Below are 19,135 nucleotides of genomic sequence, written 5' to 3' on the forward strand. Positions count from 1 at the left end.
AAAGCTTTTTTTCTCCCAGGTTCATGAAGTGCACAAAATCTATTTATTCTCTCTCTTCTTGGGATATCTTCTACAATTTGAGAATTCATCATTGTTAGTTTCTCCATTGCTCAGCCTCGTAGCAGGTTCGATGCTTGCTAAATGCCTACAGGTAATTAATGACTTTCATTATTTTTGTCTTGTTGTGTTATTATTGATGCACTCAAATTATTTCTCTCTTTATAGATAAATATAAGAGAGGGATCGTTTCTAGGAAAGGTGATGAAAATATTGTATTTTTACCTGGTGTGTACGATAGCGGTGGCCTTATATGTGTTCATAAAGGTAAGAAGCATTTTTTGTTTCTTTTAAAGGTACTTGAAATAGATGTGATTAACTATTGACAAGGGTTATTACTTCTGTCTTTCAAATGAACAAATATATATGAGATATTAAACAGTTGCCTCTTCTTACGTACAGTGCTCTTCTCTGACTCATTCTGTTACTTTTGGTGTTCACCATGCCATATTGTTAAAAAAAGTTCAAGAGTTTTTAAATATGAAATTGCTTTCTATTACCCTTTTTCTTTTCCCAGCGTCAGGTGTTTAAAGCTCATTCGTAGGACTCCAGTTTATAGATGTTCTGTTATATATTTAGACCTGTAGTTTTCAGAGTCTACATCAAAGATATGCAATTAAACATTTCATCTTATTTGTCTCAATGTGATTACTATTCTTTTAGAATCCTTTCACTTTGCAGAATTTTTTTTTCTCTAATTTAGATTTTCAAATAGAGTGCAATATATTTTTAATGGTATCTTTTTGCACCACCTTATTCTCAACAACATACTGATAGCGCTCTAACTTTATAAAGTCTGACCATTATTGATCCACCATTATCTTTGAAACACTGTTGCCTTTTCTGATTATTACCTCTACAAAATCATTACCTCATCTGCCTTAACATACAAATAAAATTAATACTGTTGATGCTTTTTAAGGTAAGTTGTACAGTTCTAGCAAGAGTACTGTATTTAAAATATGAACACTTAAGAATTACAGTAAACAAAAGTTACTAATAGTGGTACAGGTGTGGGGTATGTGTTAGGGATTAATGCAGTTTCATATTAAACAATGGTTAGTGTTGAGGATTTGATTAGCATCGTATTTTGGGAGATGATACGAAATAGTCTAAAAATAATTTAGAATTGATTTAAACAATTAAAGTCTTAACATTGGTTGGGGTAATATTAGGATTTGAGTAAACACACCTTAAATATTTTAGTTACATTAACATTTCAATTATTTTAGTTGAAAAAATATTACTTTTTGATTGAAAAGGGGTTTGTAGTTGCTATATGTTTATAAAAGCAGGTTTTCATTCTGTAAAATCAAGCTGTTTCAATAGCTGAATGATACAGTTTCCTAGGGGGTAGTATAAAAACCGCAGAAAAATAAAAGGTGTAAGGACTCCACATGTACATACAGCGTAGATCAAGGTGTAGATACAACCTATCACAAAAATATAAACAGAAAACTTGAAGTAGCATAGCAATTTGTCTAGTTCCCTGCCTTTGTCATTTCATCCTGTTTTATCCAGCTTGTCTCCTCTAGTTTTTGCCAAGGGAGGTGGTGGTGTGGCAGTAGGTGTTTTTGACTGGGAAATGCCTACTCTGAGCTGCTCCATGCTGTCCCTTTTCTCACCAACATGGCCAGCATGCTCCCAGATAATAGCCAGGCCTGTTGTCAAGAAGCTTTGCATGTCAATCCCTGTCCCTTGCCTGCACTCACGTTGTTTGTTATGAAGGGATGGAACGTCCTTTAGAAAGAGTACATATAGAGCGGCTTTTTGGGGTAAGTGGGGATAATTGCTTGCCATGGTTGTGTCAGGTGCCCCTTATTATGCTGAACACAAAGTTTTATCAGCCCATGTAAATTGTCATAATGCTTGTTACCAAAAAGTTGTCCTTGCCTGCTGATGAAGGAGCTGTTTTTCTCTTTCCAATCTTCAGAACGGCAAATTAGGCAAGAAGGCAAGAAAGTAACAAATGAGAGGCGGGTGGCCCAGCCCTGGCTCTGTAGGGCTTATATGAACCTGTCTTGGCCTCGGCACTTTGTGTGCTGCCAGGCAGGAATACACTTGATATAGTGCCAGCAACAGAGCCCCACCTCCTCTTCTCTCTATGGTAGCCAAGTGGAGTCTGGGACAGCAAGCACTCAGTGAGGCCACAGCCTGATGGTCGCATCTCCAGTCCTCCATGGCATACAGTGTCTCTTTCGAGCACAGTGTCCTGTGGTGGTACAGGGACCAACGGGGTCACAAACCACAGCACACAGAAGTCAGTCAGCAATAGGATTAAGTTCACTTACACTGTTTTGTTTAGTTTTATAAAAATAAAAAAAAAATATGTAATTAATACTCAGTACCTAAAAAACTAGAAGAGAAAGTGATGACATAATGGTGAAAATAATGATACACACACAAACACACATCTCCCCACCCTACTGGCGATAGCCAGCAGGTAGTTATAGTTAGGGCGTACTTACTATAGGAACAGCATTTTGTGAATAAACTATAATGCGTGTAGTATGTTATGTTATGTGAATTTATATAGCGCGTTGCTGCCCGAAGGTCTTGCAGCGCTCAAAATTGAAACAGTAGCATCAAAGAGTGAGAAAATTGGAAGTTAGACCTTAAATAGCCACGTCTTCAAAGCCTTACGGAAGGATAGTTCATGATTCATTGCTCGTAGGCTAATAGGTAGAGAGTTCCATAGCTTCGCCCCCTGGTATGCCAAGAATCTTCCAACCCATCTGGCTTTCTTCACTTTAGGATTCACTGCCAGATATGCTGAGGCAGATATGAGTGGTCTGTTAGGTGAATAGAAGGAGGCTAAGGACCTCAGCATTTCTGGACCTCGATTATGCAATGCTCTATGCACATGGCATAGTGTCTTAAATGGTATCCTCTTGGCCACAGGAGGCAGTGTAGCAAGGAGATTCCTGCTTTCATAGATTCATGATTAGGTATGTTCAACAGCAGAAGTGCAGAGGCATTCTGGACTATCTGCAACCTTTTAATCACGTAGCCAGGTGAGCCAACGAACAATGTACAGGGAGTGCAGAATTATTAGGCAAGTTGTATTTTTGAGGATTAATTTTATTATTGAACAACAACCATGTTCTCAATGAACCCAAAAAACTCATTAATATCAAAGCTGAATATTTTTGGAAGTAGTTTTTAGTTTGTTTTTAGTTTTAGCTATGTTAGGGGGATATCTGTGTGTGCAGGTGACTATCACTGTGCATAATTATTAGGCAACTTAACAAAAAAAAATATATACCCATTTCAATTATTTATTATTACCAGTGAAACCAATATAACATCTCAACATTCACAAATATACATTTCTGACATTCAAAAACAAAACAAAAACAAATCAGTGACCAATATAGCCACCTTTCTTTGCAAGGACACTCAAAAGCCTGCCATCCATGGATTCTGTCAGTGTTTTGATCTGTTCACCATCAACATTGCGTGCAGCAGCAACCACAGCCTCCCAGACACTGTTCAGAGAGGTGTACTGTTTTCCCTCCTTGTAAATCTCACATTTGATGATGGACCACAGGTTCTCAATGGGGTTCAGATCAGGTGAACAAGGAGGCCATGTCATTAGATTTCCTTCTTTTATACCCTTTCTTGCCAGCCACGCTGTGGAGTACTTGGACGCGTGTGATGGAGCATTGTCCTGAATGAAAATCATGTTTTTCTTGAAGGAGGCAGACTTCTTCCTGTACCACTGCTTGAAGAAGGTGTCTTCCAGGAACTGGCAGTAGGACTGGGAGTTGAGCTTGACTCCATCCTCAACCCGAAAAGGCCCCACAAGCTCATCTTTGATGATACCAGCCCAAACCAGTACTCCACCTCCACCTTGCTGGCATCTGAGTCGGACTGGAGCTCTCTGCCCTTTACCAATCCAGCCACGGGCCCATCCATCTGGCCCATCAAGACTCACTCTCATTTCATCAGTCCATAAAACCTTAGAAAAATCAGTCTTGAGATATTTCTTGGCCCAGTCTTGACGTTTCAGCTTGTGTGTCTTGTTCAGTGATGGTCGTCTTTCAGCCTTTCTTACCTTGGCCATGTCTCTGAGTATTGCACACCTTGTGCTTTTGGGCACTCCAGTGATGTTGCAGCTCTGAAATATGGCCAAACTGGTGGCAAGTGGCATCGTGGCAGCTGCACGCTTGACTTTTCTCAGTTCATGGGCAGTTATTTTGCGCCTTGGTTTTTCCACACGCTTCTTGCGACCCTGTTGACTATTTTGAATGAAACGCTTGATTGTTCGATGATCACGCTTCAGAAGCTTTGCAATTTTAAGAGTGCTGCATCCCTCTGCAAGATATCTCACTATTTTTTACTTTTCTGAGCCTGTCAAGGCCTTCTTTTGACCCATTTTGCCAAAGGAAAGGAAGTTGCCTAATAATTATGCACACCTGATATAGGGTGTTGATGTCATTAGACCACACCCCTTCTCATTACAGAGATGCACATCACCTAATATGCTTAATTGGTAGTAGGCTTTCGAGCCTATACAGCTTGGAGTAAGACAACATGCATAAAGAGGATGATGTGGTCAAAATACTAATTTGCCTAATAATTCTGCACTCCCTGTATTTTCATCATCGATTTGGGAGCTGATCAATGCCTGTATAAAAATTATTTTGGCAGAAAAGAGTAGGATAGTGAAAACCCTCCTTAACAGCCTAAGGAGGCGGCAGCTTTTTTATTAGCTTGATGGGCCATTGACAGTTGTGGATCAAGCCAAACCCCAAGACTTTTGATAAGTTCTTTGGGTGGGGGTAAAAATCCCATGCCATCAATCATTGATGGATTAGGGATAGGCTTTGTTTGTTGCCCAAATAACATCACCTCCGTTTTATTATCATTAAGTTTTAGCTTGCTTCTGGTCATCCATGCTGCCACAGCTTGGAGGCATGGACCGAGTGCTGAACCTATAGTACGGGAATCCTTTGAGAGAGATACAACTAGCTGCGTGGCGTCTGCATACGACACCAAGTTCTTGACTATTTCTGCGAGTGGCAACATATAAATATTAAATAGAGTGGGGCTGAGGGAAGACCCCTGTGGGACTCCACATCTATTAATAATACGGTCTGAGAAGTATGATCTATCTAATACCTGAAATGATCTATCTTTAATAAATGAAATGTTCCAATCGAAGGCTAGCCCAGATATTCCAGTCTCTTGTATCCTATCCGTTAAAATATCAAGTTCCATCGTATCGAAAGTGGCGCTGAGATCCAGAAGGATGATAGCTGTTTCCAGACCCTTGTCTAAGAGTTTTCTAGCTTCTTCTGTAACAGCCATCAGTGCGGTCTCCGTACCATGTAGTGGTCTAAAGCCCATCTGGGTGGCGTGTAAGATATTGTTGTCCTCCATAAAGTGAGAGAGTTTAGTATGGACATATTTTTCAGCTATCTTAGACAAGGCATGCAACAGTGAGATGGGCCTATAATTACTAAAAAGTACAGGATCAAGATTGGGTTTCTTCAGGAGTGGTTTAACAATAGCATTTTTCCACTGTTCTGGCACTATGCCAGAGGCCATTGAAAGATTAATAAGATTAGTAATAATGGGAACCGTCACTAGAGCGCCTATGGATAACACCTGGGGAGGGGCTGGATCAAGGGGGGATCCTGATTTAATAGCTGAAAGATATATTTTCACATCATCGTCAGATATCGGGGGAAAGTCGATAAGATTGTGGAACCCATCAACTTTTGATCGGGTACCTTCTGTACCCGATTCATAACGCAGGGAAAAGTTGAATAGATGTCTAGTGCTTTTTGTTGAAAATATGATGCACTATTGTTAACTCTATTGTTACTTATAGTAAAGATTGTTAACATACGGATAGCTATAACTGCTGAATTTCTATAGTTTAATGTGTATAAAAAGTGAACCTAACTATAACATCCCTTTAACCATTCTTTTTTTCAATTAACATATACATCAATTAAAAAAAAAACAAAGATTTAAGCTTAGTTATAGTTAGGAAAAAGTATTTTACCTATGCAAACCAAGTTTAAACTACACAAACTTTAACAATTATAAAGTTATAGCTATGACTGTCATTTACAATTTATGGACTACTTTTAAGTTATTAAGTAGCAGACCTTGTTACACACTCTTTTTAGATCACTAACCACACAACATTACCTATAGCTCACCACACTACCATGAAGTGTGTTATGACAAGTAATGTAATTGAGAAATTATAAATGTTGTTATGGATGCTATATTACCTCACATGGTATAAGTAATGTAGTATGGAAGGGTATAAACAGTGCACAGAAAAGCCATGAGTTATAGTTAATGTCGTGTGATGAGTGAGACTGTGTTCGGAGGTGCATGACTATAGTAATGTGAAGGTGGTGCATAAATTATAAATTGAAGTTATAATTCTAACTTCAACATGTTTAATGTTTGTATAATTTAAGTTGGGCTTGTATAAAAAAAGAATACATAAGCTATTTAAAACTATAAATTACCCTAAGCTTTTTTTTGTCCTTGTATGTTAATGTTTTTTATTTTTTAATAGAAATGTGTTTAAAATTGCAGCGTGGAGTTTCATTGATTGAAGTGTCATAAAGTGGAGTGTAGTACTGTACAGTACAGTGAAGGAGAGTGTCGTAGAGTCTATTGTTGGGGAGTTTTGTTGAGTGGAATAGAGTGAAGTTGAGTAGAGTGGAGTGTCATAGTGTACAGTGGAGTAAAGTGTTATACAGTGGAGTGGTGTGTTGTATCATGGAGTGGAGTATCGTAGATTGGAGCGACGTGTTGTACAGTGGTGTGGCGTGTCGAACAGTAGAGCCAAGTGTTGTACATTGGAGTGATGTCAACTGCAGTGTCATGAAATGGAGTGTAATTGAGTAGAGTGACAGACAGTGTAGCATAGTGTTGTAGAGTGGAGTTAAGTGGAGTAGCGTGTCATAGTTCAGTATTGTTGAGTGTAGTGTCATGCAGTAGAGTGGTGGTTAATCTTATAGAGTGTAGTGTTGTACAGTGGAGTATCATTCTTTCTGAGAACACATTGCATGATAGAGTGGCGAGTTCTAGTTAGTGTTGTGTAGATAGCGACCTGAAAAGATTGTGTAACAAGGTCTGTTACTCATAATAATTTGAAGGTGGTGGATAAGTTGTAAATAAAAGTTATAACTATGGCTTTTAAATGTTTTAAGTTTGTGTACTTTAAACGTGGATTATTTGGGGAAGGTAGGCTTTAGACTATAACTAAGCTTTAACCTTTGTTTTTGTCATTGAATTTCAATAGTTTTAAAATAAATTGTGATGAAAATCTGTTTCAAATTGTAAAATCCAGTGTTGCAAGGGGAGAGTTGTGTGGAGTGTTGTACAGTATGGTGGAGGAGAGTGTTATAAAGTCTATTGTCATAGACTGGAGTATTGTAGATTAGAATTGAGTGGAGTAGTGTATGATATATCATACAGTGTTGTAAAGTGTTATATAGTGTACTGACATGTTGTCTCATATAGTGGAATCAAGCATCATAGACTGGAGCAGCAAACAGTGGAATGGCCTATCAAACAGTATTGTAGGGTGTCGTAGACTGTCATAGAGTGGAGTAGAGCACTTTAGAGTGGAGAAGGGTTAAGAAAAGTGTCATATAGTGGAGTATCGTCAAGGGGAGTGTCGTAGAGTACAGTGTAGGAGCGTTTCAGAGTGGAATGGCGTATCGTATAGAGAAGTTGAGTGGCATGTCGAGTGTCATACAGTGTAGTACAGTGGCATAGAATTGGTGGGCATAGAGTACAGTAGAGTGTTGTAGAGTGGAGTTGCATACAGTGGAGTGAAGTGTCAGATAGTGGAGCAGCTTAAAGGAGAGTATAGTACAGTGGCATAGAGTAGGATAAAGTATCATAGAGTGGAGTATTGTGGAGTGGAGTGCACTGGAGTAGGGTAGTGTAGAGTGGAGTAAAGTGCCATAGAGTGGAGTGGCATGTTGTAGATGATAGTGACATGAAGTGCAGTAGAGTGACGTAGCATACAGTTGAGTAACGTGCCATAAATTGTAGTACTGTGTTGTACACTAGAGTGTAGTGGGATATCGGACAGTATGAGAAAGTGTTGTAGACTACAGTGAAGTAGAGTGATATACAGTCTAGTTGATTTTTGAAGAATGGTGTACAGCACAATGTTATATAGTGTGGCATAGTATTTTGGCACACAGTGTTATGGAGTACAATGGCATTGAGTGGCATAGAGTGGAGTAGTAGAGGGTATTAAAGTGGGGTGCAGTGGCATACAGAGAGTTGCGTACAGTGTTGTGGAGTAGAGTGTTGTACAGTGCCGTATGATATAGTTCAGTGTTGTACAGTGGAGTAAAGGCGTATAGACTGGAGTAAAGTGTTGGAAAGTGGCATACGGTGTTGTAGAGTTGAATTAAGTACAATAGTGTGTGAAACTGGAGCTGCGTAAAATGGACTGCTGTGTAATAGCGTAGATTGAGGTAAAGTCTCATACAGTGGAGTAAAGTAATTTGGAGTGGTGTAACGTAGTGTGGAGTCACGTACATTAGAGTGTATTGGTGTGTCGTAGAGTAGCGGGGTAGTAAACTATCATAAATTAGAGTGGAGTCTGTGTCGTATAGAAAAATATTGTATAAAGTGTTGTACATTGGAGTGTACGGGCATTGAGTGGACTATAGAGTTGGACAGTGGAGTTTATGGGGATAGAATGTGTAGAATGTTGTGGAGTGCCAGGAGGTCTGATAGACTTTTGTTGAGTTATATATTGTGGAGTGGAGAGTCATACAGTGTAGTGGCTTAAGTGGAGTGGCATAAACTGTAGTGGCGTAGAGTGGATTACTTTGAAGTGGAGTAGCATACAGTAGAATAACGTACAGTGGAATACTGTATAGTGGAGTGTAGAAGAGTGAAGTGGTATAGACTGGAGTGGTGTACAGTGGAGTGGCATAGAGTGGAATAGGGTGCAGTGGATTAGCATAGAGTGAAGTGGCATACATTGAAGTGACATAGCAGAGAGTCGAGGAAACTGTTATAAATTGGAGTGGCATCTCATAGGGTGGAGTGGTGTGTTGTAGTGTGTTGAAAACAGATGTGGAGTTGAGTGTTGTACAATGAAGTATACAGGCATAATTTGGACACAGTGTACGGGGATAGAGTGGAGTAGAGTGCATTGAGTGTAGTACAGTTTTGTAAAGGTGGGTCAAATAGAGTAGAGAAGAGTACACTGGAGTGGCGTAGAGTGGAGTAGCTCATAATGGCGTGGTATAAAATGCCCTAACATGACTATAACTTGCACCCCCATCGTTCACAGTTTTCTCGTCAATACTTTTATTGCAAATGTTGCAGTGATAATATCAATGATGCCTTAGAAGGTGTCATAAATGATATAATATATGGAGAAATTAACTCTACATACCCAGGGCGTGAGTTATAGTTTGCTTTGGGCACGAGTTATAGTCTCTTGAAATAACTCTTAACAGCTGAATTTCTATGGTTTTGTACAAGTAAATTCAGAACCTAACTATAACGTCCCTGTAACCTTTGTTTTTTTCAGTGACTATATATATATATATATATATACACACACACACACACACACACACACACACACACACACACACATATTTATATACACACACATACATATATATATTTATTTATATATTATATATTATACATATAGTCACTTAAAAAAAAACCAAAGGTTACAGGGACGTTATAGTTAGGTTCTGAATTTACGTGTACAAAACCATACAAATTCACCTGTTCTAGTTAGTTATCTAAAGTAACTATAACTTGTGGCCTTGGGTAACTGTAACTTGCCTCCCCGCCATGCACAGGTATCGATCAGTACTTTTACTGCAGATGTTACAGTGATATTATCAATGATGCTATCAAAGATGTAATGAGTGCTGTCATTTGTGGGGGTAATTAGCAGTGCATGGTGAGGGCGCGAGTTATATTGACCTTAGGACATGACTTATTGTTACTTTAGATAACTCTAACTATAACAGGTGCATTCTTATGGTTTTGTACGTGTAAATTCAGAACCTAACTATAACGTCCCTGTTGAGGTTTTTTTGCAGTGAATTTCTATTTTTTTTTAAATCTTAAAGTAATTTTGATTACTATACGTTAATCCAACCACTGCCACGAGTGGCCTTCTGCCACCTTGCCTTTGGCCGTGCACAGCAGGTATTGTCCACAGGGCCTGGCTTGTGGTCACTTCCTGTAACCAACCCCTATAACAACCCAACCCCGCATGCGCCCCCTCCCCATGCCGATCTTGGCCCTCGGGACCCCATCCTCTGGGGCCCAGCCTACATATTTTTTTGGGGGCGGGGAGCCATCCCTCCCACCACCACAAAATATATATATAAATCAATGCCCCTGGCCCGTCCAGGGGCTCTATAGAAAACGATTTCAGAAGTGCGCGCTTTTAAAAAATATATATTTTTGACAGTTCTGCCGCGTATCACTGATTTTTTTGGGGGGGATTTTTTTTTAAATGCTCTTTAGCTCTGGCGAGGGGTCAGGGTGACTCTACCCTGGCCTCTTGTTTTTTCTTTTTTTAACTCTTTTAGTGGGACTCGGTTGAAGCAGAGTCCCAAGATGACTGTCAACACTTCCTGGTTTGAAGTGTTGACAGCCAGTCAGAGCTGTGCATTTCCTTGCACGAGCTCATCTTTTTTCACACAGTCATCACGACTGGAAATATACAAATGTGTTTTCCCTTTAAGATCTCAATAACTACTGAACAGATTTACACCAAATACGTGAAAGCTTGATATGTGTGCTGAAAGCTATCTTTCTGCAAAATTTTGTGTAATTCTGTCCAGTGGTTCAGGCTGTTGTTGTGTCTACAGGTCCTGTGGGAATTAACATGGGAAAGGCTCATTTGGCTACACCCCCTTTCTCTCGTCAACTTGACGGATCACCCTGAAACTTTCCATGTGCAACAAGAATCACAGCACACTTTTTTGGAAAATTTCATAAAGATTTGTCAAACAGTGCCAAACATATACACATGCCCAAAACATTTTTTCTATGGAAACATGGTCCTAACTATAATGAACTATTGTCAACTGCCAGTAGGTATCACCTCTGTAGGACACCTCCAGGGCCAGTTCCTGCTATGTCCCGGGGTGCCCACCCCTGGGAAATAGCTGTTTGCTTTCTGACAGCAGGGACTGTCAAACAGCTCCCAATGTCAGAAAGTGTAGTTTTCATCTGTCTTTCCTGCACGGAAATAAGCTGCCCGACTACCCCCACCCACCAAAGACCGGCCAAAGTCTCGGTGGGGTTGGGTGGTTATAGGGGTTGGCTGCAGGGTAGGCCAGGTTCTGCGGTCAACCCATGCTGCGCACAGCTAAAGGCTGTGAGCAGCATTTGGTTGGGTGGTTATAGGGGTTGGCCAAAGTCTTTGTGCGGTTTTGGGTGGATTAACCTATAAAGTCACTGAAAAAACAAAGGTTACAGGCTCGTTATAGTTAGGCTCACATTTCACACCTACAAAACCAGTGAAATTCAGCAGTTATAGTTACCTCAACTAACTATAACTTGTTCCCCCGTAATGCACTGCTTATGACCTCACATATTACATTACTCATGACATTGTCGTAGTTTGGACTCTTGCTCTGGGCAAGACTGACCGTACTTATGTTTGTAGGTGACTATGCCTATCCTACAACAATTCGCAACTGTAGTCCCAACCCTTCCGGCTCACTAGCAGTACCTCACCAAAAACCCAAACAGTTAAAGGTAATTAGTGGCAGCCTTTATGCATGGACTCAGCAGTATGACATCTCAAGGAATGTCGTGGTTAAACTGAGATTACCCCTTTCTCACAGATATATCATGTCTCAAGCAAACACAGGCAATAACAAAGATGCAGTAATGTTTCAATAGTTTTTATTTAATACAATCTGCGGTAAATCGCATGGGCTGCAATGATTAGGATAATGAACAGTGCAAGAAACAGAATTGTAAAGACAAGGGTCATGATTATAAAAACCCCCACCATCTTGCAATAGCATACAGAGACATCGAGGGTGTGATATGTCCTAATACCCTACCACAAGAGGCCTAACCTTCTACCTAGAAGAGAGCTGGGTATGTTATACCTAATCTACCAATGCCATGTCCCTGGAAGGAGCCCCCAACCCTTGTTACCTTGGAATGAGGTCTCGTGCTCAGACTCCGAAGGAACACGAAGTCTGGGTCAGCGTCAAGGTGACGTACAGCATCGATAGCAGCGATGGTATCGGTTCAGAATCCCTCTGATTATCTGTCTAAAGTGTGATGTATTTATACAGATCTACTTGGACCCCTGACGTAGGTTGTTCCAAAACAATAGATAACACTGCATGCTTGGGACGGTAATTTCTAATGTGAGCACCTACAGTTTGTTTGTCTTTGTCACATGAGTTGACGCCTTAGCGCGGTGAAACTGGTAACATAAATCTAAACAAAATGGCCTAACTATAAACAAGGCAGCCATCTTAGAGGAATTCATTAAATAAATGGTCTAAGACAGAGCAAGCTAAGTAGGTTAAAAAAATTCACTAGGTGACGGGGACACAAGTCTGCAACCCCAAAGGCTAAGCTAACTCCTGTTATCCCATTAAAACAAACTAGGATTCACTACACCCTCCCCATTGCCGTAACAAGTATGAAGCCATTACTGAACGCCACCGAAGGTGAGGAAATCCAAAAGCTATAAAACTGCTCTGGACTAAAAGAGAAGCAAAAAAACAAAGTTAAAAACAAAGCTTAAAAGTAAATGTTTCAAACATATAAAAGAGACTTAAAGTCAACCATGACAAGCACAGCAGGCCAAAGTGAGAGTCATACATTGGGAGTTAGTCTGATAACAAAAATCTTCAGTCATTGTCACATGGAACTATAGTTGTGATCTTGAAGACTAGCTCCGAAGTCACCTGCTAAAAAGTCATCAAAAAATGAGGCCAAATCGTCTGATGTAAGATCGATCACTTGGGCGGATGTATTCACGGAGCAACAGTGTGCAGTAGTCGCACGTGCAGGTCCACCTGCATCAGTGCCATTGTCCGTAGAAGGAAGAGCCAACTCAGTCAACACAAAGTGCTCATAAGTGGCTTCGCGGATCAGCCTTCGTCTCATTGGGCACGACTGTGTATGAACCCTCATCGGGGACATCAGCAGTTCTTGGTCCACAGGAGTTACTGGCAAGACGGCAAGGCACACAGTTGCAAATGTTCGAAGAAGCACCATATGCAGCGAAAAACAGGCTGCACGCACCAGAGGAGTGGTCGAAATGACAATGACCAATGACCAATTCCACTCTAATTCCTCCAGCACGGAAGCATTGAAGATCTGAACCATGCGTTCACGGCACAGTTGTGCTGGTTGCAGCAGCTCCATCGCATCGTGTAGCTGTAAAGAAACAATCCGTGCGAATCGGAAAAAATAGCAGTAGTATTTGGCCAAATTATGCCAAAATTACTGAAAAGCCACCAAACACACTTGAAAACAGTGAATGGATGGACGATGGGATGACTCCGAAGATAGTCTAGAAGATGGACACAAATCCAGTCCCGACAGCCTTAAAGAAATGGACAATCCCAGTAGTGCTCAAGGCGTTGAAAATTCTAGATACCAGCTCACCAAAGTGCTTGGGGAAGTTTGTATTTAATAGGGATTGTATCTCGGCTGATGATCTTACAATCTGGAGAACATAAGTCTCACTAGCGCATGTCAACACAACCTGTTTCTGAAACAGTAGCGCCTTTAGCCTACTCAGCTTGTCATACTTTACATTAATAGTACCAATGTGAGGCCACATTTCTGATATCTTTATCTCTTGTGTGGGGGGGGGACGGAATAAAACATGTCCACAACACGTAACGACCTTAGAGACCGAAATTGTGTAGGCAATGGCCGGTCGCATACCACAACAGCTTTGATCGCTCAGCACCACATAACTGCCATTGGGAAGTACATAAAATGCTGGCCGAATCAAAGAGACGGAAGTACCCTTCAGAAAACAGGCCAAGATTGCGACCCTGGCATTGCAGTGGCCGTGAAGGGACACATACTTGCAAATCATAGAATGACTAACAGTAGTCTCACATTCGCTTCCACTAAGAAAGACCTCTGTTTCGCCGTTCAGACATTTGTAATCAAAGGGCAACTCCCACTCTTCCTTAATATACCTATTGCCCAGACGCTCATACCTGCCCACGGCAAGATGTTTCAGGCATTTCGAAAAACGAAAGGTGGATATGGGCAGATTAATAATGCCATGTAGGAGCCAGACAGTTGATGGACTCTCTGCTATTGTAAAAGGTAATTTGTCCAACTTCTCTACATGAAGCATGGTGAAACTCGCTTCTCTTTTAGCCATTGTCTGTTGTTTCCTGGATAAATTAAAAGCAGCGAACAATTCACTACTGTTAATGTATCTCCATGGAAGACGGCCATTTTTCAATGTTTGTAACGCCCAACCAAGCTGCATAATAGAACGCAGCTGATTTTGTCCATGATATAAACGGGACATGTCTGACTGAATGATATCAATCGTAGACAACACTGTTTGTTAGTGAATAAATTCTGTTGTCAGGGTGTTCATGCCGTTATCGACAACTGCCAAAGCCTTTTCTAAGTTCTCCTTATCAATTTGCCTTGAACGAGCAACAGCTTCTATCTGAGAAAGTTTCAATATCTCTTTGTACATAGCATATATAAATCTTTTAGAGCGCTGTTTCCTAGGACCTAACAAGAAATCCTGCAAGTCTTTATCTTCAGAAAGTGTGTTAAGGTGTTCTTTAACTGCGGCTAACGTGTTAGACTGTACCCTTTGTTGACATAGTTTACCCACACTGTATGCAGTAACTATCCCCGTGTGTTGACCTGAGATGAAGCGAGGATCTGGCCGGCTAATCTTAAAACCCCCTGAGGAATTTAAAAAACGTGCCTGACATCCATTGGTGTCCATTGGCCAAACTAACCACCCGCCGGGACTGGAAAGTGAAGAATTATAGGTACCAGCCTGAACTTTTGCATCCAGTTCTTCTTCCGTGTTATTTAGGAAGAATTGCCAATCATTAAACTTAGCCGGTGTGGGGATACTGGGCGTGTTCATTTCTTTTATTTTTTCACGAACCAGATCCCCAACTCTAGGAATCCAGCCAGTGGAAGTTGTCGGAATATCCCTTATTCCTAAGGTGGCAGCACTGGTGGTTGACTTACCAACTCGAAATTGTTGAAGCTCCTGTAAGACAGTGAGATGTTCATTTATGTCAAAAGGTGTTTCTGCTACCACCATACCAGGACCATCAAGATCTGGGACATACATAGGTATCCCAAAGAGAACCTCATAGGGAGTTCGTCCCCCCAAGGACCTTCTTGGCAGATTATTCAGTGCTCTCTGGACCCCATATAGGTGATGAACCCAGCTGCGGCCACAACTTAATACTCTAGCTGTTATGGACTGCTTTAGATCATGGTTCTGCCTCTCCACGACCGAATTTCCATCAGGATGGTATGGTGAGGAGTAATGGAGTTCAACACCCATCGTCCCCATGGTGTCCCTGAATGCCCTAGAGGCAAATGCAGGGCCCTAGTCCGAGTGGAATGCTGCAACCGCATATGTACCGATAAAGATCAGCAAATCTTTTATAACAGTTCGAGCGTCAGCCAACCGCTGTGGCCATACCCACAGGAATCTAGAACAAGAATCTACAGCGACTACGATGTATTTTCTATGCACCATCCGGTTGCAGTGGACCACAATAGTCCAGGTACACACATTGTTAATGGCCTACTGGACACTACAAGGGATGTCTGTGGTGGGCGTTTGATGTTAGAGTCCTTTGTCTGCTGGCAGATGTCACAACAAAGGATGCATTGCTTTGTCTGTTTGTATAGACCTGGCCACCAGAATATTTTCTGTAAGAGTGGTATTGTGGCCGAAATACCAGCATGAGCAGAAGCGACACCCTCATGCGCTGCATTTACTAGATCTAATCTCTGGTCTTCATTGGAGATTGCTCGATCTCCAACCCCAGGAAGTGTTGCATAAGCAACATTCTGTGCACTGATGTGGTAAGAATATTTTATAGGATATCCTTTCGGGAGGGACTTGCCTTCAGCCAAAGCTTTTACGGCAGTCACTATTTCATTATCCAATCTCGTATGGGAACGAGTCACTGCAGCCACAGAAGCCGTAGCTACTGCAGATTTGGCTGCTTCGTCAGCCAAAGTATTACCGATAACGTGTACTCCTACACGTTGGTGGCCCAGTGTATGTACTGCATGGACGCACTGTTTATCCTTAAGATCAGCCACTCTCCCCTACATTGTATTGTGTTTTATGGTGTTCCCTTTAGAATCTCTAAACCCGTTCAGTTTTCAATGATTAAGAGAATCAGTGTAAGACTGAACATAGTAATCTGAATCACAGACTGTCAAAGTCAGTCTTCCTGTCTCTGTTTTTTCTAGCGCTAAAATAAGGGCTTTGAGTTCAGCTAACTGACCTCGGGTCTGCGTGTAGGTGTTATGAGGGTGGAAGACTCCATCCTTCATCACTCCACTCACGGCTGCGCAAGCGGCTGAGTATTGATGTTTGGTACCTACAGCTGGTTGAGCTGAACCATCGGTATAAATGATAGTATGGTAGTTGTGTAAAGGTAAAAGATGTAGAGGAGCGGGGCACTCTTGTTCATATTGGAGAAATTCTTGTGTCTGAAGTTTCGGATCAAAAATATAATCTACATCAGTAGCTGTCAGAGAAGTTGCCCACTAAATCCAGCGTGGATGTAATGCTTTAGCGCTAGGAACGCCTGGCACCAGGATAACAACAATGATGCGTTTCCCCTGGGCAAGTGGCCTCTCTTTTATGACAGCCATCTGAACTGCAGTTAGAATTTTCTCTATGGTGCAAAATGTTGCTCTGCATTTGAGTATAAATGTGATTTATATGCTATGGGCACTGTGTCATCCTCATTGAAGGTGACATACGTAAACCCAAGGGCACCAGCAATCATTCTGATGACCAAATTCTTTTTATTATCACAGGTGTGTAAGTGTTTAGCTTCCAGCATGTCCTGTTGTAAATCCCTAAGGATGCATGTGTGTTCAACTGTCCAGTGTCTGCTGGAAAAATCTGGACGTATTAAGTCGTATGATGGCTTGATATGTTGTGCATAGTCAGGAATGTATGTTCTGCCAAAATTAAAGAAACCAAGTAAAGACTATAGTTTCTTTAGCATATTTGGTGGGTACAATTGTGCACACTTCTCTAGGAAGTGCGGGCCAGGATCTTTCCTTCGTTTGATAGCTCGTATCCCAGGAACGATACACTGAGAAAGGTGATCCTGCTTTTCTTAAAGTTGAATTTATAACCGACTTCTGCAAACCCCAAAATTATTCAATCGACCTCACAAGATGAATGTTCAGGTCGTCGTCTATGAGATAAGTGTCGTCCACATAGGATAACGCCTCAGGATCAATGTCCTGTAATATTGATGTTACTCGGGCTGAGAACAGCCCTGGACTGCTCTTATAGCCCTGGGGTAAACTGCAAAAGTGTTTTTGTGAGCCAAATGAGAATGCATTCAGGTTCTGACTTTCTTCCGCTAAATGCTGGCAGAAGAACCCGTTGGAGATATCCAACGTTGTTTTATATTTTTTTGCGCACTATGTTGTTTATCAGTGCCGTGCTATGTGAATTTTTATTTTTTATGTACATGTATGATGTAATCTAGGACAATTCTATAGGAATGGTCTGGCTTCGCAACAGGGAATAATGGATTATTCATTGCAGAGGCGCAGGGCTCAATCACCCCCTGATACTCTAGCTGAGTGAGGATCTCTCTCACTGGAGCTCTAACCTCGTGTTTGACTGGATATTGTGTCTGAGGCTGGGGTGTAGACCTGATAGGAATTATATGACACAGAGAATCCCTGTCCCAACCTACATGATTGCGGTATATTGCAGGTGCCTGCACTAGAGCCCATTTGACAGCATACTGTAGCTTTTCTGCCTCTGGAACAAGATTAGAGAAAGAAGGGAAAATGACATTTTCCCCATGTGGGAGCTTGTGGACGTGTTCGGGCTGCCAATCTCTTTCGTCCAAATAAGATGTCACAATTAAGATCGTCCCAAAATATCACACTGATGGTGCGTTCCACGTCTCCCTCAATTTGGATCTTTAGATCATAAAGTCTATCTGGTGGGAGTACGCGCCTGTCCGCCGTTTCAACTGCAACAAAATCGCTAGTTGCTGTTGCAACCAGATGATCTTTCAGACTCTGGCGACATATTGTGACCTCTGCTGTGCTGTCTAGCAGTGTCACCACCCACTTCTTGTTCTTCAGCAGTGTTCTCAAGGGTATTGGCATTTTTTACTGATAGTGCTGCCACTTTTTTCTTTTTAAACTGTGGCTTTTGTTGCAGTCTTCTCTTCTTTTTTGACTGTAGACTGCGGTGAGTCTTTCTTTTGTTTCACTTTTTCTGGACTTCGGTCAGGGCGTCCCCCTCTCTCGCTACACCTATCCGCAGCGTCCTGAAAAGAACAAGCGGGACGTGAATCAGTATATCTATCAGGAGTTCTAATATTCTCCCTATTTCTGAGAGTATATCTCCTTTCGGAGTTCTCCGAATGTGGAGAATCTGCTCTCTGCTTCTGTATGTCCTTTTTTTAACCCTCCTGTGTCTGTTTCGTACCTTCCTTAAGGGTGGTACTCTATACTTCCAATTTCTTTGGCTTGGCTTCCAGACTGTCCCGCCCTATACTAGTATAGGTATCGGAAATAATTTTTGGTAGCTGTCTCTCTTGATCCAAATGTGGAGTTTGTCAGAGACACTGGCGTATAGCCAGTGCTACCGCTTCCCCTTTAATGTTACTGAGTATTATCGAGGATACTGCGGCAAAATTACCCATTAATTTCATCCCCAAATCTAGGGCAGGTGCTGCCCAAGATCATTCTGTATTTGTTTTAACACCTCCGGTAAATTGGCAAGTGTTGGGGTACTATGTGTGGTAGTATATATTGCAGCGAAGACTGTACCCTATGTGGCACAGTCATCCACTGAGGGAACCAT

At 41.4% G+C, this 19,135-nt stretch overlaps 1 protein-coding gene across 3 annotated transcripts in view; it reads left to right on the forward strand.

The window, feature by feature from the left end:
* The window catches only part of DPY19L4 (dpy-19 like 4), a 516,401-nt gene that overhangs the window by 170,970 nt on the left and 326,296 nt on the right, over nucleotides 1-19,135 (forward strand). For all 3 annotated transcript variants that reach the window (XM_069220490.1, XM_069220492.1, XM_069220491.1), the window contains exons 9-10: nucleotides 20-151; nucleotides 226-324. In XM_069220490.1, coding sequence (XP_069076591.1) covers nucleotides 20-151; nucleotides 226-324 — 231 coding nt within the window. The remainder of the gene's footprint in view (nucleotides 1-19; nucleotides 152-225; nucleotides 325-19,135) is intronic.

The sequence above is a fragment of the Pleurodeles waltl genome, chromosome 2_2 (genome assembly GCF_031143425.1).
Source record: "Pleurodeles waltl isolate 20211129_DDA chromosome 2_2, aPleWal1.hap1.20221129, whole genome shotgun sequence".
Lineage (NCBI taxonomy): Eukaryota > Metazoa > Chordata > Amphibia > Caudata > Salamandridae > Pleurodeles > Pleurodeles waltl.